Consider the following 24,394-nt stretch of genomic DNA (forward strand, 5'->3'; position numbering starts at 1 on the left):
GGAGGAAAAACACTCCAGAAACTAAATCCAGTATAAAGTGGTTAAAGTTTGATTACAAAATAGAATTAAGTGAGATTGGTGGGTTCAGAGAGTAGGGGGATTTTAAAAAAAAAGAATAAAAAAATCTCACATGAAAGGCAGACTACTGAGAGGCCCAAAACAGTATCTTCAGAGAAGCCAAGCTAACTGAGCTTCTAACAAGTAACTGGGAAGGGAGTACTCTTCTTTATCTACGTCATCTATTCAAGATTTTCATTCCTCAGTGGATAAGAAACTCAAAGCGTGTTTAAGAAGAAAATGAGGGTAAACGTCATTGACGAGCAATAATGAACTTAATAGATAAAAAAGAAGTTGATACTTTTAAAATTGTATCAGCAGAGAATAATAAATCCCTTTTGAACCTATCTAAAACAATATTTAGAGTATACATACTGAATTCGGACAGAGTGGGGAAAACCCACTTACATAACTGCTCTATTTAAAGCAACAGATCCGTAGAAACAACAAAGACAAGGGTTTCAAAAACACTACTCAACATTAGAAACGAGACTATCTTGTAGATTAAAACTCTAGTTAATAAACTTATATTAAATACTCTGTGCAGAGTCAAAGAAACTTCCAAATTATTTAACCTTTGGAAGTTATTTAGTCCAGCTTCCTGTTAAAAGCAGAACTAACTTCAAAGTTAGATCAGGCTGCTCAGGACTCAGTAAGCAAAAAGAGAGAGAACCTTGAAGAAAAGAGAACTGAGCAAAACAACTGCAAACTACTATCCCAAGAAAGACATGACCTCTAATGAAAGAGTTCTGAAAAGCAAAGCATACATCACCATCTCTGGGAGTGCCAACAGAAGTGCATGGAGTAAGTTCTAAAATTATTTCAGAACACACCAAATAAATGTAAATAAACTTTGTCTTCTACGCCTTCTTACCTCACCCATTGAGCTGTCACTGTAATAATTCTTGTTGACTCTATCAGAGCTTCAGTCTTTCCTTCCAAAGAAAGTTTTAAGTCTGTGCTAAATGTTATCGCCTGTACCACTTAAGTTATAGACGCTGCTAATTTATTAGAGAACTATTATTCTTTAATGAAAATATTTTGCTTACTGTCATTTGACAGTAATTCTAGGTACAAATTTTAAAACAAAGTTAAATTTCTACCTTACTGCTGAAAGTTTTTCTCCTTTCTTCCAATCCCAGAGTACAATAGTGTGATTGTCATCTATTCCAACAGAAGCCAATCGTTTCCCATCCGCTAGAAAAATAAATTTATGATTAAGAGAGTAGATGGGTAACATTATGTTGCAATAATAAGAAACCATATTAAAGAATATTATAACTTCACAAGTATTATAAAGAAGAATGTACAAACAGGTAAATAATCATATGATGTGTGCTTAGAGGCACATCTATTGTCTGCTTTTAAATTTAAGTGGTCAGTTGGATGGAGTTTAGGACTTCAAGTTACCCTGTCTAAAAATTCCACTTAGATTCTCTCTGTTTGTATCAAATCCTTTGTTCAGCTAGTTGCTGACATAGTTACACAAAAACCTTCATCACAGGTTGTACTGTGAGAATTTTCTGTTCACTCTGCAAATCCCTATTGATTTCTAAACAGGAAAGTGTTGAAGCAATATGATGAAGTTTATAAAATATCCTTAAACTTAGTAATAGTGTGAAATCTTTGAGAAGCTCTGACATGTATCCCACATTAACCTCCAAGAAAGAAGTTATTTGTGCTCACTCATGATCAATGACTTTCTGACATGTATCCTATCTTTGAAATTGCTATGCATCCATGCCAGAATTTGGAAAATGAGATTTCTATCTTGAAAAAGGAGAACCAAAGAAAGGTAAGAAGCAAAGACCGCAAACTACTCATCTTTGTGATCACACATCTTCACTGTGAGGTAAGAGATCCTATTTAGTAAATCCAAACCATTAAAGAATGAAAACAAGCCAGTGGTGAAGAGGAAATTTAACATTCATACAGGAATTCAACATATGGGGTGCAAAAATCTCAAAAAAATTAACTGACAGTCTCTTAAGTTAGTATAAGGTGGAGAGAGAGGCTGGGTTTCTGCCTAGAAGAACTGCATAACTGGACTTTCTGAATTTATCTGTGTGCTACCAAATTGGCTTGCAGGATTCAATTTAAAAAAAATTAAAAAAAAATGCACACGTGATCAATTTGCTCAAAAATTTGTTACACAGTTGTAATGCAGACATAATGCTCAAGATCTGTGTGCCTGCTTCACACAACCAAAAGAAATTCCAAAGTGATCAGCTCAGCTATTAAATGGCACAGAACCTGTTCTTGCATTTCCTGGTGTGCAAGACTCCACAGGAGCTCTTTTTAATGAACAATCACTTTAAAACAGCCTCTCTCATTTGACATTGATTACTGAAGAATATTTTTAATATAAAATCTTCAGTTTAAAGGCATTACCAATTGCTCATTAGATCTGATTAGCTTGTATTTTCATACAGAAAAGGAAAATTGTATATAAATGAATAAATAAATACTTATTACCTGAAAAATCAACAGCACAAACACCGTACTGGTGATAGCCCTTTAAAACTGAAAGTGGTTTTATTGTTTCTGTATCCCAAATGTGTATTGAGGAATCTCGACCAACCTGAAAGTATACATATTTATAACCATTTTTTTAAATTTCTCAGTTACTTCACACAGTTGTTTAAAAGTATAATATTGACAAATACTTTTAAATGTATCTGAAAAATTTACGGTGATAAAATTTTCCTAGTATTACTTCTGTCTGGATAGCAGTATATTATTCCTTCTTCTGCTTTAGAATTACCACTCCCCAGCTGGCTCTTTCTTCCCTCCAAAGAACTTAGGCACATTAATCACAATTAACTAGAGTCGTCTTGGGGGGGGAGGGGGGATATTAAGGGCATTATAAGCAAAAGTTTACTTCTATTAAAAATTTCAGTTCACATGTTCTCCAATTTATTATATAATAATAATAACAACAATAACAACAACAACAATAATAAAGATAATAATAATTAAATAACCCTGAAACATCAAATCAAACCTTCAAGTCCTGGTGTATAAACATTTATGGGAAGAGATGTTTGTCCGAAAACATGAGTGCAAAAACTTTACCCAAAATTACTGTCTGGCGAAAGATAAAATGGACTATTATAAATACTTTAGCAACACACATACTTGTATTGCATGTACAAACAGTAAATAGTTCAGCTATAAGTGATAACCAAAACCACAGTGCATGAAACTGAAATACCAGAATGTAGAAACAACTGCTAACTTCATGTCATGTAATAATACATGAATGTAATAATAACATAGCTAACTTCACAACTAAGATACTAAAAAAATATATTTTAATTGCACATTTCCTCCACTTGTTACAGAGGAGGAGCAACATAATGTTCAATAAAAAATATGTATCTATTCATAAATAAAAGAGAGGTTCAAAAAAACTATCAACTAAAGACTTTTATCAGAATTAATATAAAGAACTGGAAAAAACACTTATGTTGCAGTTTAACATGATGCCATCTGGAACAGAAATGCAGTCCTTCACCTGAATAAATGAAGACTGGACTTCCTTCCTCCAAAATAGGCTTTTCTAAATTCACCAGTAACAACTTCAGATTCTTATTGCAGATAAACACGCATCCTACCTGGCCTGTTGCCACATAGTCCTTTAAGGGATGAATAGCAAGGCAAAGAATGTCATCATCATGACCTAGATAAAAGCGCTGTGTGTTCTGCTGTCGATTGTACACCACTCCCACTGCTGCAACATGGTATACAATTTCACCCGTCTGAGTGTAAAATAAATTGCTTCGACAGTCGTAACCTCTGTATCTAATTAAAGAAAAAAAGTTTATTCATCAAGGTCATAACCATATATACTGAAACTTTGAGATAAAATTATGCAAGATGCATTTTGCACATGTGAAAACTCAGATTACTTACCAATTATTGTTTTGGTGGTTTAAGATTATTAACATATTTTCCCAAAGAAACACTAATTTATCAATGTCATTTACTATTCAGACATCAGTACTAATAGCATTAGTTTGAAAGTGGCTGCTATATAATAGTTACTCCCCACAGCTAGTTCAGAAGAGGAAGTAATAGCTAGTAATTTTTTCATACCACAAGGAGAATTAGAGCATGCAATATGTAATTAAATGAAATAGCCAAAACTAATACTTCATACATTTTCACTCTCTTACTGCTCAAAAATCAAGCAGCAAAAGTTTCCACAAGAATGTGGACAACACAGATATCATAACAGTGAAAGTTTCTGGAAACTTGCTAGCAGAAGACAAATGCATAAATTTTATTCCACATCAGTTTCTTTTCTAAAGGAAAACCTGCCTCCTTTCTGTACTGATACAGCAACTGGCATGAGCAGGCCAATTTGCAACTGAAGTCTGTATGCACTATCACAGCATACACATTTCCTCCTAGGTGTGATTAAGATTCAGTACCCCATAAAAACCAACAGTGGTATTTTCAAAAAGGCTAGGGTCCTACTCTCAGAAGTAATTTAAGAGGCTCAGAAACCTAAAAAACATTAAACAAACAAGCAAGTTTTAAATTAGTGTTTTTAATAATGCTATGCTTGCCAGTCAATGGAGACAACATTTAAAAATGTGTAATATAAATTTATTCCTTCCTTTCTTCTGATATAAACAATACTCCATATACTCCTGACACATCCTGTTTCTATGCTATTAATTCCCCAGCTAACCTCTTTCTGTTCCTTCTTCTGTTCTTACAGATCAATTTTTTAATTCTTCTACAAAGATGCAGGTTTGCATCTGGTTATATTTCTGGTATATAAAAAAAAAATATAAAAAATCTGGTTACATTTCTAAATATAGAGTTAAATTTACAGGAATGGAATGTCACTTGAATGTGTTTGAATCGGCCATGAATTATGTTTATTTAGGGATCATAAGGCTCTACCTAAGTATTTTTGCATCCAACTTCTAGTTGAACTAGTTGACAAAAAAGCCCTGAAAATGATCAGTAAGTCATTCTTGGCAAACAAAATAACTAAACTTTCACCATCAGCAACTGCAAGCTAACAGAAATCTCTAATGTCTACGTTATACTTCTCATTATATTAATTTCTTTGCTTAATTAAAAGCACCTATCATCAGAACAAATTACATTATTTTTCAAGAAGAAAAAGATGCATCTGTACACATACCAGTAAGTGTCATACACAAAATGAATGGGATAACATTAAGATAATTACTGCATACGAGACACTTAAAAGGTTTGAATGACACAGAAATTATGCAGTCCAGTGGAAGTCTTTCATAAAATTATATATAGCTTTCCTTGAGTACATGGTGCAACCATATGCACTGGTCAAGTAATTAATCTTTAAGACAGTTGACCAACTTTAGCTTAATGAATACTATTCTGAAAACTCCAGCTATGGATCCACATGGATCCCCACCTATGCATTACTGGAAAACAGCACATACCTGGACCAGGCTTGAACCGGCTGTATTTCTGTTGGCTCACCTACACTACATGCAATGGTACTTAAGTCAGATCATATGTGATTAGAGAAAAATTTCTAAAATCATCTCAAAGTTATTAAACAGACCAGCGAATGGTCCAGGTCCATTCCTCCCCAGATGCAGAACACTGCATTTCCCCTTTTTGAAGTTCAAGAGATTCCTCCCTGCCCAGTTCTCCAGCCTGTCCAGGTCGCTCTCGATGGCAGCACAGCCATATGGTGTACCAGCCAATCCTCCCAGTTTTGTACTGTCTATGATCCTGTGTAGTCTAAAGCTGGGTCTCATTAGATCACAAACAAGCAAAGTGAACTTCTTAAACCAGCAAAAACTGTGATAGCACAGAAATAAAAACTTTTAAATAAGTCTCCTTCCAACCGTTTAGATTGGCACTCACAGGCAGGTTCTTAACTTCAGGTTTGGTCCCAGTCCAGCAACTTTTCAGTGTCTCCTGAGTTACTGTCCCTTCAGGGTCTCTAGAAAAATCTCTCTCTTTCCACTAGGTCTGAGGCTCAGCTATATATATGTCTGCTCCCTGCTCTTCTCAAAGTGATCAACAACTTAGACTCACAATACAGGTGTAGACTCTTCAGTCAAGCTTCACCTTCCCTCCACCCATATCCTGAACTAACAACTTCCCCCAGCAGCAACATGTGCAGATGTTTTGAAGCTGATTTCTGCCTGACCCAAAATGCTGCCTGCTTGCCCTGCCTGGCTGCACCCTTTGATGTCCAGCCACTAGTTTTTAAACGGACATAATATACAATGACCTACAGTAACTATGAAGAGAGAAAACAAAAATAACCTATCACAGTATGCAAATTCAACAGTTTAAGGACATGACAACATTCAGTGAGGGGCAGGGATTATAAAGGCAGGCACAATGCCAAAAATGATATCTGGACCTATCGCTGCTCAGATGTCATTTTCCTGTGCTTCACTGCACTGTGCTCTGTTAAAAATACTGGATTTCCTTTGCAAGCACAGAATAATTAAAAAAATGCTGAATATGCACCCTAATGAGAATATTTTAAAAAGCAGCTACAAAAATATATATGCTGAAAGAAATAATGCTTTAGAAATACTGAACATTAAGCAATTTCTTACAAGCTTAGCAGTCACCTACAAAAGCAAAAAGCATTAAGACAGCAAATGGGTCTCAGATCCTTCTACCTGCAACCCAGAAATTCAGAATTTTCCCAGCTCTTGTCATAACAATTGCCTATATACCCTAAGTTAAGCACAGTGAAACTGAGTATATTAATGCCATATATCACAGGACCACCCAAAACATCCAAAATGTATCTAAGATGCAGGGAAATAGTTCTCTTTACTCCTATCTATGACTTTTTATGATCAGAACTTTGGATTTTAGTTCATTTCCTCCAGTTATAAAAAAATAGGTGTACAATCAGTTGTTTACAATTAAAACAAAATGTATTTTGCCAAAATATCACACAGTGCAAAGACATTTTGAAACCCAGTTAAAGACATCTGGTCTGTCCCACATGCCAGTTTACTAACTCCCTGAATATATAGGTACTTTTCACTAGAAGCATAACATGATGGGCTTCGACAGTTCAAGCACAGATGAAAAGAAGCATGTTTCAGTGTACAAGATCATTCCCTGAGAATATGCTACACAGTTCCAAAATATTTACAGCTCTGTGTTATTAAACCAATTTAGAACTGAGATTATTAGCTAATCTTAGAAAAAGCACAAAGAGAAACAATTTCTTCACATGCAGAAAACAAACCACAGAAGTAATTTACAAGGCATCTTGATTAGCAGCTAGAAACTAAATAATGAAAGCAAGCTCTAAATCATAGCTACTGGATAATATATAACAAGGCACAATAAACATAACACTGCATTCTGCAGCAGTTGGTGTTTTCAGGTGGTCTTCAGTAACAGCTAATCAAACCATCAATCCAGTACTGATTCAAGTTAATACAACAGTAACTTTCAGAAGAAAAGATAGCTACCTCGATGCTATGTAGGAAAAAAAATTTGCCACTACCAAGGTCATGAAAAGCAGAGACTGGATTCAGTTTGAGATTAAGACATGTAAACATAGATGTTCACATGTGTGTTAGATATATTAACACCTATATTTTGATCAACAGTGTTCTAGTCAATACAGTCAATGGAACCTGCAGGGCTACTCAGCTGACCAACCATCAGCATTTAATTTTACTTGAGCCAAATCACTCCTCATGCTCCACTGACTACTGACTAGATCTCCATTGACTGTGACAGAAGTTTAGATACACACATAAACCCACGTACTTTTAGGCACACAATTGTAAATTCTTTAACCTGAAGCTGCATCCTACCCACACTTGCAAGTTACACATCTATAGCCAACTAAGGGGCAACGTCACAAGTAGTGTCCTCTCTGGGAAAAGAGTCAATGTCCATAGTTTGTCTGATGCTGTAAGAGTTTCAAAATTTGTATGTTATTCTTCAAAGTATATATGGGAAATTTCTGAACGTAGTGCAATCCTCCCACAGAAATCTCCAGAAGAACCAAATGTCAAACTAAACATGGCTGAGGTCAGAGTCTTTAGCACAAAGGTAGAGTTTGGTTTGTTGGTTGGGTTTTTTAAATACTTTCACATGGCAATACTGTTTTCTCAACAGGACTCACTCAGAGCTTACTCCCTTCAGATGTTATTTGTAGGTGTTTGTAGCGATGTGGTAGGAATCCATGCAAGGTGTCGTAAGACTCTCATTTAAGAGCATGAGAAATCCCATGTCATCTTAAAACCGTAACCAAATTTAATCTTATGATAAGGTCAGTTCAACGAATATCCTGAAACTCAAACTAGATTTTGCTTAAATTCTTTGAATATTAAAAAAAAAAAGTTAAAATATCACCCTTGTGAGACCAGCAGCATAGCTTTGAGAAAATACAGGATGTAAGTATTACATTTACATCCTTATTCCCTGCCAGCAAAAAGAAAGCATTATAAGCATTGAGTCTGAGAAAGGGGGTCCTCCAAGTATCTCAAAAGATGTATCCTTTTGACGTTTCTGAACCACCACCACTTCAAAGACATGGCAGCAAGAAAATACAGGAATAGTCAAAAAGAGGCCAAACTAGTACACCACTTCAAAACATTCCTGATCATGACTGCATCAGACCTCTTAGCGAAAGCTGCACTCAAAGATTAACCTGTTAATAGAAGTTGCTTTTTCATCCGTATCAGTCAGTGGCTGGCTCACATACTCAGCATTATTGTTTTTATCCCCTTCCAAAACAGGAAGTAACCAGAAGTTTAAAAGATTTAGTACAGGATATTAAGAGATTTTTAAAAGTTCATCTTTCAAGGCAGTTGTCAAATTCAAAACACAAAACCAATGTGCCCAAAAACAAAGGGAAAAGAGCTTCCTATTCCCCTAGTTCAAAAAAGCACCACTTTTTACACTTTCAAGGAACATCCAAGACATTTCCATTGCAGCTAAAGAAAGATGAAGAAAAGCAGACTTCCTGAATCAGAGAATATGCCTATTACTCACTTGGATGTGGGTCACTTTAAAGTTAACAGCCTGGACATTGAGAAAAATCTGTTGTTCAGCATGGATTCTTCATTAGTTTCCTTGATGCCCATTGGGTAACCAGACAGAACTCAACTGGACATTCTACTTCTGGTCATTCCTGGATATTCTGGTCAAGCTTCACTTCTGTTGTGAAGGAAATAACAATAATCCCAAAGATCCAGGGCCCTCACTTGTGCTACATCTTCTTCAGGATCATTTGGTTTGATTCTTAGACCAAATTTTAAAGACTACATATAGCTACCCACCTTAATGCATTTTCTACACAGATATAAAAATCTTCAACTGAGAATTCTGGAGTGTCAAAAATAGAAATAAAAACCCAACCCTGTTCTCATTATTTCCAAAGCTATTCCTCAGACTCCAAGCCGGTCTACAGACAAAATTGAGTTGAATGATTAACTATTCTTAGTCAATTCATTTGTTAAGCATTCCGCGTGGAGCCCTTCTAAAATTGTTTGTGTCATTATAAAGATAGATAGTATCAGTAACTTATTTGTGCAATTAGTTATCTCTAAAAAGAAGTTGTATTCCTGCAATTCTTTTGAGCATTACCTAATTTCCAATGCCTTAATTTAATAAAGGCTTTGTGTTTGCTTTGTATCAAGCAAATTTATATTTCTGATCATTATTGTAATGTAGTAACATCTACTGCCAGTTTGCTTTAAAACATCACATCTTTGTTCTCATGACAAAGTCTTCACTTATGAAGAGTTATGGGAGACTACCAATCCTAAAGACAAAATCATAAGATTTCAAGGATGGATCTGAAAGTCATTTTGTTACTCAAATCAGCACAAAAAAGAGAATGAAACTGAATTTTAACACACTTACAGGACCTATTAAAAATTAAATTTAATTCCTAAATGGAGGAACATGTAAATAGTTTCAGATTAGGTACAAACAGTTTATACTATTTTCTTTTTTTTTTTTTTAAAAATAAAACACTGATAGAAACACCACTTCGCACAGAACCCAGTCATCTGCAGCTACACCAAGTTTCTGTCATAGCTTCCAAAATAATACACCAAAGAGAACTATTACTTTCCAGATACTGAAAAATACAGGTGATAGCCAAATACTGTATTTAGTCACTTCTATTCAAATGATAAGTATCAGCTAAAGTTTCAGTGCAAATTCACTTCAGAATTCATGTTCAGAATCAGTCTAGCTTGGCATCAAAGCTTTCTATTAATTTAGTGTACATTTATTTTTACAGAAACAAATAAAAACAGTAAACCACAAAGCAACTGACCTAAAAGTCTTTCATCAGATTATTAAATTATAAACACCAATCTACAAAACACAAACAGTCTGCTTGTATATTTTAAAGAATCCTAGTTTTCATACCCATGAACAAAATGTAATCTTATACTGTTCCCTGGAGCTCGCTCTCGTCTCTTAGAAGCTGCACTTTTTCTTTTTTCTTTGCATTGCTCTTTAAGTTGAGGTAGATCTTCTTTGTAAACCTTTAAGAAAGAACACACTTATAAATTGAGAGATTCATAAGAAAAGCACGTTTCTGAGAATTCAGCCACAGTTATCATCCACAAAAATGTTATACTGACATTATTGAAAAAAAATCTCCAATAACTGTAGCTGGTTATTGTATAGTGTAACTTGTTTTTAAATTACAACCAAAACTCTAATAGAACATGCTAGGTATACGTGTAATCACTTTTTTTTTTCTCCATCGTGTCTTACTATTTTGAATGCATCAGATAATAACAATTCTAAAGGTTTTGGTCTGTTCCTCCTCAGCTCTCAGTCTCCCCAGTTTTCAGTTTTCAACAGGTCTTTGTGAAAGACCAACTTAAACCCTGGGAGGCATTCCATTAAAACTAAAATCTTTACCTGTCGACGATAGGTGATCTGTGTCTCTTGTTCAATTTCAGAGTCCAGCTCTGGAACATCAGACTGATCTGAATCTGACTCATCACTGTTAGAATCAACCAGACTCTCTGCCACCAAGAAAAAAGAAACAGGAAATGAAACAACCTAAATTACAAACCAGAAAGTGTTTGAAGTAACTGCTTCATGTTTCTGATTTGACAATATATGCTTATATTAATTACAACATAAACTGCTAATAATTGACAGGCTGACAGATCAATTCTCCTGATACAGTAGAAATAAACCAACTTGTAAGTATGATCATTTTGTTTGTTTGTTTTGGGGAGCTGTTTAGTTTTCATTTATTCAACTTATTTCATCAACATTAACGTTAGGAGCAAAGGGAGAAAGAAGAGAATGAAGTAATGAGTATAAAGCAGAAACTAAGAAATGCAAAAAACTAACAAGAGAAGTAAAGGGCTCCAAAGAGAAACATGGTTAGGTGAGGCATTGATATAAGTAGCAATTCTTCAGGTACATTGCGGGGGGGGGGGGGGGGAATTGTATACGGGAAGGAAGTGGTAAAATTTTTGGTGACTGTGGAGAAAAAGAGCAGTCATTTGACGTTGCTGTTTTACATCTGGGGAAAGCCAGATAATGTTGTAGCACAGAGTTTCATTCCAACAGAAAGTTAAAAGAATGCCCTGGCTGATAAATGATTTCTGGATCTTTCTGCAACCTTTGATTGAATGTGGCACATTTTTTGATTAAGCAGCCAGACACAAAATCAGCGTAGAACACAAATGGATTTTAAAATATCTCACAATGTAATTACAAAGAGAGAATCACCAATCAGTAAAAAATGTTTCTAGATGTATGCAATAAAAAGCAATCTTTGGAGCTACACTACTTAACATTTTTATCAGTGATCTAGAGAAAAACAATATTGCTATCAATAAAGGTAGCAGATTACAGAGTTAGAAAAGCCATTAACAGGACAATTATCAATCGAGTGACAAAACAGATATACGTTGCACATACTGTCAGATAGCCAAAAGTAAGGTTATATATCCAGGAACAAGGAATCTAAACAACACTTCATGTATAATTTTATCTTGGGAAGCAGTAGCTAATGAGAAATTTGGCTCATACGAAATAATTAGTTGAAAATGAATTCATACCATGAAGGATCAAACCAGTTAAAGGCATTTTGGAGGCTTCATCAAGGAAATTAAGAGAACTATTGCTTCTTTCTGCATTTCTGACAAGGCCAGCACTGAATCAGCATTCATTTCTGATACATTTCAACTGATCTTAGCAATTCAAGGGCAAAACAGCCTATTTCACTGTAACTCTATATACTTATTTCCCCAAAGGACTCTCTGAATTCCTTTAGGAATTTCCAAGTGAGGCACTCAGTTATCAATTGTTTGATTTCGGGAAACTCAGACATGAGAATAATTGCTGTATTAATCACTGGTTGAAACATGATCTATATTTTTTTTCCAAATATTCTGCTATTAATACTCTGCTTTAAAAAAAAAAAAATCAATTACAACGCTTAAATTATCATCCAAATATTTCAAACTTTAATCAAAGGAGTATATACATCTTTTTTTTCCAGTGACACCTGGGCATCCAATTGTTGTCAATTTAGTAAAGATGATATGTACGGAATTCATAAATTCATATCTATGATCTGAACTTTTAAATTTTCCCTTTGCACAGGGAACACAGTGGTGAATTTTTCTCACAATCTTGCTAGACTGAGCGTACAAGGGTACAGGCAAGTATTAGGCAACACTATGAGGTACTTCAGGCATCTGCAAAGTTTAAAGAACAACAATTTTGTGCAGACTGAAAATTTTAAATATTTATTTCTATACTTGCACCAAATAAATTTACTTCTCTTTTAGCCTCCTCTCCTCCTTTTTTTTAAAAATAAATTACTTACCTTGGGGTGCTATATGAAGAGAATCCTTTAACTTCCGGTCAGGGACAAATTTCCACTGAAAGACAGAATGATCAGCTCCCCCAATGGAAACAACCCACTGGTGATCATGCGACCATCTGACATTTGTCACATGAGCAGAATGACCAAGATATTTTTTAAACTTTGCTCCTAGAACAAGAATAAAAATGTCTTTCAATATATGTGGAATAAATGTTTCAGAAGCACCTCAGGAAAATGTATCAGGGAACCTTTATAAAAAGTATTAATTTAATTAAGATATTTTAATTACTAGTGATATTTTTATTAATAGCAGCAGCTTTTGGTAGTATTCAAAAATTTTAATCTGTTTTTAAAGATAAATTTTGAAATTTGGATTCCAGGATGTAATAGCTTTAAAAAGTCAGATGCAAAGAGAGAAAACATGTGATAGTGATGTATGAGGTGTACTAAAGGAAGATTTAAAAAAAAAATATTATTGTATTAATTTTATGTTATTTCTTACAAACCAAGATTTTGCCAATTATTATTTCTACATTGAAAAGATGCAATTATTTAAGTGTTAAATGATGTATATTTAGCTCTATGAAAACATTCCCATATGTGTGCTGGTTCCCACTGTTTGTGCAATTTGAGTGCTAAGCACTTCTAGCAATTCTGTCCTCACACCTTTAGTAGTAGTAGTAGCAGCAGTGGTAGCAGTAGTATAACTACATCAAGTTAATGTTTTCACTAACTACTACAAAATTACAACACAATCATTGGATCAGTTACTTAAAAGAAGTTCCTAACAGCACTCTATTATACAGATTCTTGTGCCTTTTCTTTTGTTTTATAATCCCAGTGCAAAATAAGGGATAAAAGGGGAACAAATTCAGTCTCTTTCAAATGGACAGAAGACTTTTTTAAAGAACATATTTTTTTATTATCTCAGGTACCAACAAAGCTTTCCTTATCACTTTAAAAATAAAACTGGAAAGATTGAAATGAAGTGGTTTTTAATATCACCTTTGACAAAAAGAGTTGAAAAAACTATGGGGGAGTATCAGTCATTTAAAAAAAAAATAAAATTCTTTAAGCACATACTGCTTGAAGACATATCCTAAGACCCATTACGAAGATCATGTGGTTTTAGCCAGCATTAAACATGCAGTGCTGCAAATTGCAATGATGCAATGGTGCAACTTTTTGTTTCCCCTTTCAAAACAGAGATTTGATCTAGTCCCCAGGCAAACTTTTTAGGTTAAGAGGACTCTTCTTAAAAGCTAGGGAAGGTTTCACAGGCTTTCTCTGTTCATCATCATCATCATGTTACAGCTCCAAGACAGAGATCTCTGCTACTGATAATTTGTTACAGTTCCAAGTTGAATGATGTCTAGAATCAAGTTCTTCAAACAGCTCTGAAAAAATGAAGCTTTCTCATCTAAAAAGATCTACATCTCTCCCCTGTTCATTCACTCCTGAATAGTAAACTTGAAAATTATATACCCTGTTTTAGGCTTCAGTTTTAAAAATTTCACATGAGATTTGTCCTTATTGCTAGTAAATTTTTTAAGGAAAAGTGTGTTGGAAAAGTTTTTAAACTTCAAATAACATACAGTGGCATACTCTGATTACAGGACCAATTTGCTGTTCACTTATTAATTGCCTCTAATAATTTAGACAGTTATTTTTTCTAGTTCCTAGCCCAAATCTCTATCACAGATCCACAGGAAGGAAGAAAACTACTTGAAGACCAAAGTGAACTAATTAAAGATACATATCTCATAAAAGCATAGATATTGCATTGCCTTGTGAAATTCTGTCAAAAAAAAAAAGAAAAAAAAGGAGAACTATTTTACAAAATAAAATCTATGTAAAACTTTTGGCTACCCTATTCAAAATGCAAATAAAATACTGTTACTATTACAATGAATACCAATACAATACACCAGCCTATTATTGTTTTCCACCTTTGAGCTCAAACTAAACTTTGAAGAACAAATATTGGCTATTTATACAATTTTCAAAACCCCAGTTTTCTAAAACCCTTTTCTCGAATAACCAAAACTCAAAAATACACATTTATAACTGAACTGAAAGGTACTACCTTTTCTTAGACATGGGTATCGAAAGAGCTTTACTATTCCGTAATCATCAGCTGTAACCATAACTTGCCCAATAAAATTTGCATCCACAGAATTTATATCGTTTATATCTGAATATTTGGGCCAGATTCCATTAACTTCAAGGCCAGAAACACAGGTCCATGACGCCCACTGAATGCCTTTTAATTCCTCCTTGTTTGTTACTTCTTTTCCACCTAAGACAAAAATAAAGAGCTATTTTTCAATATTCACTTATGCAATTTTAAAGAATTTAAAATTTCTTAAAATTCTCCAGAAATCAAATCCAAGTGAGACAGAATTAAAAACTGACTTTTAAAACTGTCGTGATCTATTATTCTCTATTATGACCAACAGTATCAGTCGTAAGGCTTCTCCAGACTACTTAACAGAAGATCAAGGGTTTGGTACTTTATGGTTTTTATTATTTCTTGATATATGCTTGAGGCTGTGTCATTTTTAAATGTTTATCAAAAAATACATGTAGCCATTCTAAGATAAAGTTTTGAAAAATTTTGTTGCTGAACTATTCTAGAAACCTGGGCTGTTTAGAGCAAAACCTGAAGAACTCATTTCTATTTGGCCGCTGTAAACTACTGAAAATACCAATTCTATGCTTAGATCCTTGATAAATTATTTCACATCAGCTCTAGCTGTAATAAGGTTGTTCCAATCCCACAAAGTTTCATGTAAGAGCTTAAGTACTGAGTCAGACCAAAGGCTCATTTAATAAATACTGTTTCAGGAATGGCCAGAAGCAGAGTCCAGGAGCAACACAAGAACAATGCAAGCAAATGTAAAAGTTGTGAGTCAGACTGAATGTGCAACTGCAGAACCTAAGCAGGACACTGCCAACAACTCACCTCTCAGTCTTCAGTGGTAACAAAATTGAAGGCAACTGGGCTAGGTTTTTTCCTGTTTTCTTATTGCTAATAGGATTCTGACTAGTGGGAGGGGATAGGATGGGATGTAGGGGGGAGCAGCCTCAGGTACTCTAAGGAGGTATGTTTTCAACAGAGGGCTAGGGCAAGGGAGAACTCAAGTGGACTGGAATAAATAGAGTAAAGAACAGCCATAGAAAAAAGATAAAGCAAAATGGCAAATAAATCAGAAAGGAAAACTTAAAGAAAACCCAAACAACCAACCAAAAAACCCCATACTCAAGGCAGTTTAACTACTATGTACCCCTCCAAAATCTGGAAAGGAACTCAAACGCCCTGTTTGAAGATCCTTCAGCTCTGATGAAATAACTGCACCCTTTGACAAGGTTTACCTTGTAATCTCTTTCAATCACTAATCCACATAAACGATGACTACTAATACTGGTTATATCCGTGACTAAGTCCTACATCTCTTGTATTACGCAACTGCAAATTCTTTACTCATTTATAGTGGAATTTCAAGTGTTATGTGATTCCAATCATTATTTTGAAATATTTAGGAGAATCCTTTAACTTCACTGACTTTGCTAAACTTTTTCATAAACAAGCTTTCACAATCCCACATTCTAATATATCAAGAAACTCCAGTCTGAAAGCTGCCTATATAACTTCAAATTGCTCCTCCTGTGTGTATGTATTTGTTACAGTCTAATTAAATTCTCAATATCTTTTCTTACATATCTTCTGTCTCATTCAGTGCACAAAAATCAAACTTGTGCATAGAATGAATTAGATGCTTCAGCAAAGATAGTCACAAAAAGCTCCATGGAACTATGGATAATGTACAGTGCAAAGCATAAATATTGTGTAACAAATGAAGGGACAACATAGTAAGCGGTGATGATAATAAATAAATACTACAAATACGATGAGGGGGAAAGATATAGAATGATATTATATAAAGTGTATACACACAGAAGAAAAGTCAAATCTTGTTACAATATGTCAAGGACAGTGTTTGTCATCAGGACTACTTAAATTTGAAGCTTTAAGATATACGTCCTATGTGCATACGTCCTCTGCAGAGGGAATTGTCTTGATGAAAACTGTTTCAAGAGTATAGGACAGTTCAGTCAAGTTTTCAAGACAGTGTTGTCTTGAAAATATTTACAATAATGGGCTTGTCACATACTTTGAATCTGAAAACTGTATTTTAGTATTATCAATATACTAATTTTCTTTAACAGTCCCCTGCCATAAAAAAGACATATCTGAACTTGCGTTATCAGTAGACTGCCCAGCTAAATTTCATTTGGTTATTTTTATTCATTTTGAAGGTTGCATGATTGAATCATATATGTATCACAGCTTCAATATTCTTTTGCTTCCAGTGAGTAATTCCTAACATTCTGGCACCCTTATATCAGGTACTCTTATTTTCTCTACAGTTACCTAGTCCCATTATACCTCCAAATTCATTTGCATTCCAATTGTTTCTATTACAAATTTCTCACTGTAAAAGCTTTTTTAAGTTAAATTCCTCAGTTCTGCTGCAAACATAGTTCTAGAAAACTAGATGACTCTTCCAAAATGCACCATATTGATATTTCCACACATTTTGAAAACCACACAGTGCAAGCAAATGATAATTCATTTAATATCCAAGCTAAATAAGTACAAAGCTATTAAGCTACTGCAAAATTGAATATGAATGCAATATTCTTCTGTTTCTAAAAAAGTGGGAGCAAAAATTTTGTTTTGAGAAATAAAATAAATTATAAGCCAGCATCTCTACCATGAAAAGATGCATTATAAAGAAGAGTAAACATATAAGGATAAAAATATTTAAGTAACTTTGCCAGAAAATGCTATACTTATATAATAATTAATCAAATATAGCAAGTATTTATATGAACTTAGAAAAAAAATTCTCTGTAACCCAGTGCTTTGAACCAGGATCTGTATTTGGATGTTTTTACAAAACTATTATACATTCTTTCTGTAATAAGTAAGAAATATCATAAAGCCAACTCAGAATCTTACTTGGCATTCTGTAAAAAAGTCTCTTTCCATTGCCATCATTGGTCTGTAAGTATTTACTGTCTGAAGACCAATCCATATGGGTGATGAAACTTGAAGATCCAATGCATTCCCCAACTTTCTTGTACCGCTGAACAACACCATATATATCCACAGAGCTGTCATTGGAACCAACAGCTAGGAAATTCCCATCTGGTGAATATTTCAGTTCATGAATAGCTTCTTTCCTGTCTTTGATATGAACAACCTCAGTCATATCTCTGTAGTATGAAAGAAAGCATGTCATAAGTATAGAAGAGCCTTATCACACTGTCAAGTACCCAGTTTTAAAAAATGGACAAAACTGTGAAATGATGAAGTGAACTTTACTATCACATGTGCAAACACAACACTGCAATTTTTAGAGTTGGGTAGGGCTTCATGGCAAAAAAAAGAGAAGGAAACAGTGACACAAGAATGTGCTGCACTAGGCTGAGGGAGAGCAAACAAAAGGAACTGTTCAAGCTGGGTCTGAAAAACAAAAAAAATTCATCAGGTAGATTACAACATCTTTTATTCACTCACTTCACTGACATGAGACACAGATCTCATTTTCCCTTTGAAACTGTGGGATCACAGCAACAAGATAGCACTGGTTTTGTATGCTTGATGTGCTGGCAGCAGCATTCCAACACATGGAAACAATTTAGGAAGTAATGAAAATTTATTTCTTAGTAATTCAAGAATAATTAATAACGCTAAAACCTAAAGTAAAACACTTCCTAGAACACTCCCATTCTTTGCAAATAGACCAATAAACTTTTTCAAAAGTATTGCTATGTAACAACATGAACACATGTAGCACACACATTTAAAAAATTTGAGCACCCTCAAGACTTAAAACAGAAATGTAAGTGATCCACTCATATATGGTCACTACAGTGTTAATATACATACAGTTTATAAAAGCAATTAGATAACATGCTTGAAAGAGTTAATAACATACCTATTTTTAATTTTTATAACATACCTGACTCGAAGCACAGTGAAAGAGCCATCCTTCATTCCAAGAGCAAGATGGATTCCATCGGTACTAACTGCGGCACAGCGAATGGGTTCCTCCATATTGCACCGGGCAATCAGAGCATGGTCTATTAAACTCCAAATTCTAAGATAAAGTAATAATTACAAATGTAAGGAGTGGTTTGTAGCTGTGTCATAGATAGCATGAAGCCTGCAATTTCTGCAGAACGCTGGATGTGGTAGTGTCCTATTTTAAAATAATTTTCCACAAGGAAAATCTAAGACAAAAGTGTGAATTTTGCATACAACAAAGAATATTCCTATATTTAAAACAGTGAGAAGATATCTAATGAGAAAATGCAGGGACAGAACATTCCTATATTTAAAATAGTGAGAAGATATTTAATGAGAAAATGCAGGGACAGATTAATTTTGTTTGACTTTCTGAATATAAAAAGAATGACAACATATGATGATACATACTTTTAGACCGCTCTGCAAATTCCACTGTTTTGCCAATCATTTTAGCCAAGAACAACATTAAAGAACAGTTAAAGACTTTGTTCAGCAAGATGTCCTCTTATTAACAAGTCATTATTCATAACTCGTTACATATAACTAGATAATATTATAACATGTAAGTTTTTACTACAAGATATGTTACAATATCTGTCATTTACAAGATATATCTGGCATTCTAGAGCATTATTTCAATATTCATAATTCAACTACTGTTTTGCTTAACCCTGCTACACTTAAGGTACTTAACAAAAATGCCAACACATTTAATTTCTCAGAACGAAGATAAAAGATGTTTTTGACAAAAAAAGATAAACTTATAAAAGGGAGTAATTTACTGGGTTTTCTCAGAATATAGATACTATTTACTATGCATGCATTGTTTGATGAAACTCCCAAGCTAAGAGTTAATTCGCAGCATGTGAAAAAGTGAATACTGTAAGAGTAAAAATTGTAAGTTTTTAATAAAATTTTTTCATTGTAACCTGTGAATGCCTAAAATAACTCCTGAATAGAAAACAGTTATAGGATACTTGTGCATGAGTGCTTAATGTTAGGATAGCTGAAACTTGTTCAAATTTTGTACATTTCATTTTTGTGAAATATACATTTTTATTATGAGAGAGCACTAATTTCATGCATAACTTAACTGGTTCAGAAACACTTCAATGCCACATTTTAATACCTTTAAAATGTATACATTTCAATTAGGTTATCTACAAAATGAGCTGTTTGTATAAAACTTTATGCAGTTAAAGAAACAAACAAACAAGATTTAACCTGACTGATCGGTCGTCACTTCCCGTCATTGCTAGCGGTTTTGTAGGATGGACAGCCAAAGCCCACAGTTCTCCTTCACAGTGCCCCTGCATTATCAGGAAAGGCTTATTACGCTCATGCACCACAATTTCAAAAATTTCACTGTCTTGTGTCCCGACGAGTATATGGTCTCCTCTCCAGCAAACACTTCTTACAGACAGACCTATAGAAGAGATTGTTACTGAGAGATACATCCTGAGAACCTGTGAAACAAAGGTAACATAGCACATGACAAAACATAAAAGCAAGAAAATGTCAAGACATACTCATATACCTTCTTTTATTCCTCCATTTACTCCTTTTATCTATTCCATATAACACATACTGCCCTTGGAACATTTAACTTTTCAAGCTTAGCATTACAAAAATTCTAAAATAAAATGTGAGCCTTATTTTAATAAAGGACATGTACCTAATTCTTGTACTACAAGATCTCTGACAAAGGTAACACTGATATTTGCATCTGAAATTACACATTTAATGTCTTTAAATTTCAACAAAGGTAGAAGACAATATAAATTACAATTTGTGATCAAACCATAAACCTTAGTACTAGCTAGATGAACCTAAATTACATAAGTGACAGAAGCAGCAGTGGAACATGCATTATATGCAAGATGTTTGAAGAGCCCAATTCTCGCCAGCTTGCTTCTGAGATGCTCCCCCTAAAGCAGATCTTTGTAACATCTTAATAGTATCTGGAATTATTTTCCCAACTAAATAGAAAATAAAAATAAATCAAACTGAAACAACATATAAAGAGATGAAAGGGGTTTATGATGGGATTTAACATGCATTCCTAACAATTGAATTAGTTTCCAGGCTTACAGTGGAGGTGAGCACTCAAGGGCTGCACTTCTTTGTAGATAAGGCTGGGAACAATAAAACAGAATTTAGGACAGTTGTGCACTGAGAACCCAGTCTTAGGTGCCCAATTTTAGGAATATGCACCTTTTAAAATAGGCTGTATTTATTACATTCTGATAGCACAACTCAGTTTTGCCAATCTGAGGTGTAGATAACCAGATGGTAGCAATGCCTAACTTAATTCACGTTGCCTAAACACTGACTTCTGTGGAAAGTAGATCAAGAGTGATCTTTGAAAAACTACTCTGGATTAGTATGTGAGATAAAATTGTATCTCTCAGAAGAGAGAAAGGAATATTGTAATGGTATGAGTTGATGTGCTTCTGAAAAATATTTTTAACTATGTAGAGGGAAAAGAATAGCCTTATGTTATTAAATTTACATTGGAAAAAAATTGCAAGACATGGAAGCAGCAAATGGGTGGGTTAGCAGGCCAGTCTGGTGCATCTGCACTGATGTTTTAACTCTGAAAATGCTAGCTTTCAAAGCAAAGCTCCTGATCATGCCTACTTACTGTGCCTTGCATTACAACATAGCCTTCAAACACACAAATAAGACTCCCTCCATAAGAAACAGAACTGAAAGATGTGCTTCAGAAGTGCACTCACTGCACTGCAACTGCAATACAATGTTCTGTCCACTGAACCAGACTAGAGATAACACCCTTCAAAATGCATATATATTGTGCTACTCTAACCCTCTACGCCAACTGTTTTGCTTTACAGATTTGTTCCTATTGTGCTGCGCTGATGAATGTAACCACCTTACCATTCAGCCCTATAATCTAGACATTATATGGTATATTGTCTATAGTGATTAAAAAATAAAGAAAGAAACAACCAGAATTTTTGATGAAGGATGATTAAGACACCTGTTTTAGTAATTTGGAACTCCTTATGGTGGTGGGAGATATTTTGAAAAACAATTTGACTACTTGGAGATATATCTAGAGTCGACTAATAGCTCTGCGAGCCATTCACAGAGATACAGAACTTGAGTACATGTTCGTGGATAAAATTACCAAGAGGTAAGGTCTAGGAGCAGCAGAAAATGCAATTAAGAAAACGAGTAGAAGGACAGGTCATAAATGCAATCCTCAAAAGGATACAATAAGAAAAAAGACTGAGAGGAAAAGATTCAGGAAACTAAACTTATTGAAGATAGGATTTTTAAAAAGCTATTAGCTCTGTCATGGGAATTTGACAAGTCAAAAATATGAGGATGGAGTTCACATAAGTGATCAAGAAGAACCAAAAGAGTTCATGGCAAGAGTCTGTTCCAAAGTAAAGATGACAATCTGGAGTAGAGAACAAGTTTGAGAGAATGAAATGGGGAATGAAACATAGCTTTCAAGTACATGCAACAGAGCTGAGAAACAGCAGCTGAGTAAATTTAAATTTAAATGAGAGTCACTGTACCTCAGGGCATTTAAAATGGAATGTATTCCATCTTGTTGCAGTATTTCACAATCTTGGTGGAAATGCCAAGTCAATTACAGAATACAAAGATTTAACTTGCAATGAGTTATCAGAATGCCATCAGACATTCTACCACATTGTCAAATTCTTGGCAAGATACTAGAAAATAACAAAGTGACTGTGGGCAAAGTAAATCAAATGCCAACAAAAGCAATATTGTAAATGACATTAGTGCTTCAGTATAAGTTTGTATTCTTTTCCTGAATCACTACAGCAACAATATCTAGAACACTGGCAATACATGCTATATGTAAACTGCTAGATGTAAAATTTTAGCATGACATAAACTGTAATTGAAGTCATAGGTATGTCAGCAGCATTCTAAGTACTACAAAACTGTAGATTACTTCCAAATACTTTTAATGAAAATTTGGATAACTAGCAAATGCAATTTCTGTACTCTGCTGTTTTACACTGTAGATCTCACCATCTCTTCAAAGTTGTCTTAAAGCATTACTGTTCCTTGTTAAAAACTGCTGTGATATAGCAAAAAAGTGCATTTTATTCGTTTAAAAGAAAAAAATTAAATCTCTGTGTTTACAAGTTCATAGTATGTCATACAGTAACTTTGAAGGACTATGTGACCTTCATACTAGTGGGCATGATGAAATTCCTTTTCTAGCAAGAGTACATAGTAACACACGAGACAACCTTTTTGGTTTTTTGAAGTCTTTTCTTGTTCAAAACACTGGTACATTTCCTACCTTATCCGTAGCTCAAAAGCAACAAACTTTTTTTTACCTTTATATCCCTGGTCTGTTTCCCTGAGATCAATCACAGTAATTGCTTTAAAATTTAAGTCCCACAAGCGAACACAGCCATCCCTGCCACCAGTGGCAAACCCCTCTTCACATGCATTCATGCTGAAAATTCCTGCCTGAAGAGAGAAGAAAGTTATTTTTAACAAAATACACAGATTAGAAATACCAATATGGAACATGGAACTCTTGTCAATGCCAGTACTGATTGTCCTCCTGTCTTCTTACCTCTTACACTGTTGAAAATAGCATAAACATATGCAACTAATACAAGCTTTAAATATGAAAGAGTCAGAAATGGAAACAAATTCAAAACAAGCAGAATTCACATTCAGTGACAAACAGTAAGTTAAGAGAATTGCTGCAATACTACTTTCATCCTGATGATGATGATTATAGTCATGTTGCTTCTTATCCCTAGAAAGAGGGCCTGGTCCAACTCTCACAAATTTCAGCAGGAAGATTTCCACTGATCTCTGTTACGCGTGGTTCAGGGCCTTTGTTGATATTACTCAGCTTCTATGCAACCAGGAAAAAAAAAATCTGGGATTTTTTTTTACATTTTAAGCCAAGGAAGATTGATTTAAAATTTAAGTTTAGAAGGAAAATATAAGAAAAACAGTGATGACTTTACATTTAAAAATACATAATATAAGCTCTTATTTTAAAGGTGAGTATCAGGAAACAAAACGTAACACATTTTCTTTAACTCACTCGATACATGTTTTCTTCAGGATAACAAAGAGGCCAAGGATGATATATTATTAAAGAAAAGGTATTGCATCCACATAGCTACTATATCTGATGTAAACATGACACATTATCTAAATAGTATATACTTTTTTTTTTTAAAGTACCTACACAACTCACTAGTCTTATTTTCAGAAGTAGCTCACGCATTTCAGTAAGCAAAGCTACTGAAAGGGCAACTTTGGCTAATAAGCCTATGAGAAGTTAAAAAAAATAATTGTTCTATATTTATTGAAAATATTTAATATTCAGCTATGACAAAAGAAAACAGGAGAGCATTGAAAACAAT

The 24,394-nt window shown here is 34.3% G+C and overlaps 1 protein-coding gene and 1 long non-coding RNA gene across 7 annotated transcripts in view; both read right to left on the reverse strand.

Annotated features, from left to right (window-relative positions):
• The window catches only part of LOC126050575 (uncharacterized), a 186,952-nt gene that overhangs the window by 57,652 nt on the left and 104,906 nt on the right, over positions 1 to 24,394 (reverse strand). The window lies entirely within an intron of this gene.
• The window catches only part of EML5 (EMAP like 5), a 119,580-nt gene that overhangs the window by 57,652 nt on the left and 37,534 nt on the right, over positions 1 to 24,394 (reverse strand). For all 6 annotated transcript variants that reach the window (XM_049828595.1, XM_049828593.1, XM_049828592.1 and 3 more), the window contains exons 6-16: positions 23,339 to 23,474; positions 20,214 to 20,415; positions 18,922 to 19,059; positions 17,916 to 18,172; positions 14,976 to 15,188; positions 12,890 to 13,057; positions 10,957 to 11,063; positions 10,453 to 10,571; positions 3,675 to 3,861; positions 2,533 to 2,638; positions 1,161 to 1,254 (exon numbers count right to left, since the gene is read on the reverse strand). In XM_049828595.1, the coding sequence (XP_049684552.1) occupies positions 1,161 to 1,254; positions 2,533 to 2,638; positions 3,675 to 3,861; positions 10,453 to 10,571; positions 10,957 to 11,063; positions 12,890 to 13,057; positions 14,976 to 15,188; positions 17,916 to 18,172; positions 18,922 to 19,059; positions 20,214 to 20,415; positions 23,339 to 23,474 (1,727 nt within the window). The remainder of the gene's footprint in view (positions 1 to 1,160; positions 1,255 to 2,532; positions 2,639 to 3,674; positions 3,862 to 10,452; positions 10,572 to 10,956; positions 11,064 to 12,889; positions 13,058 to 14,975; positions 15,189 to 17,915; positions 18,173 to 18,921; positions 19,060 to 20,213; positions 20,416 to 23,338; positions 23,475 to 24,394) is intronic.

Source organism: Accipiter gentilis, chromosome 25 (assembly GCF_929443795.1).
Source record: "Accipiter gentilis chromosome 25, bAccGen1.1, whole genome shotgun sequence".
NCBI classification, from domain to species: domain Eukaryota; kingdom Metazoa; phylum Chordata; class Aves; order Accipitriformes; family Accipitridae; genus Astur; species Astur gentilis.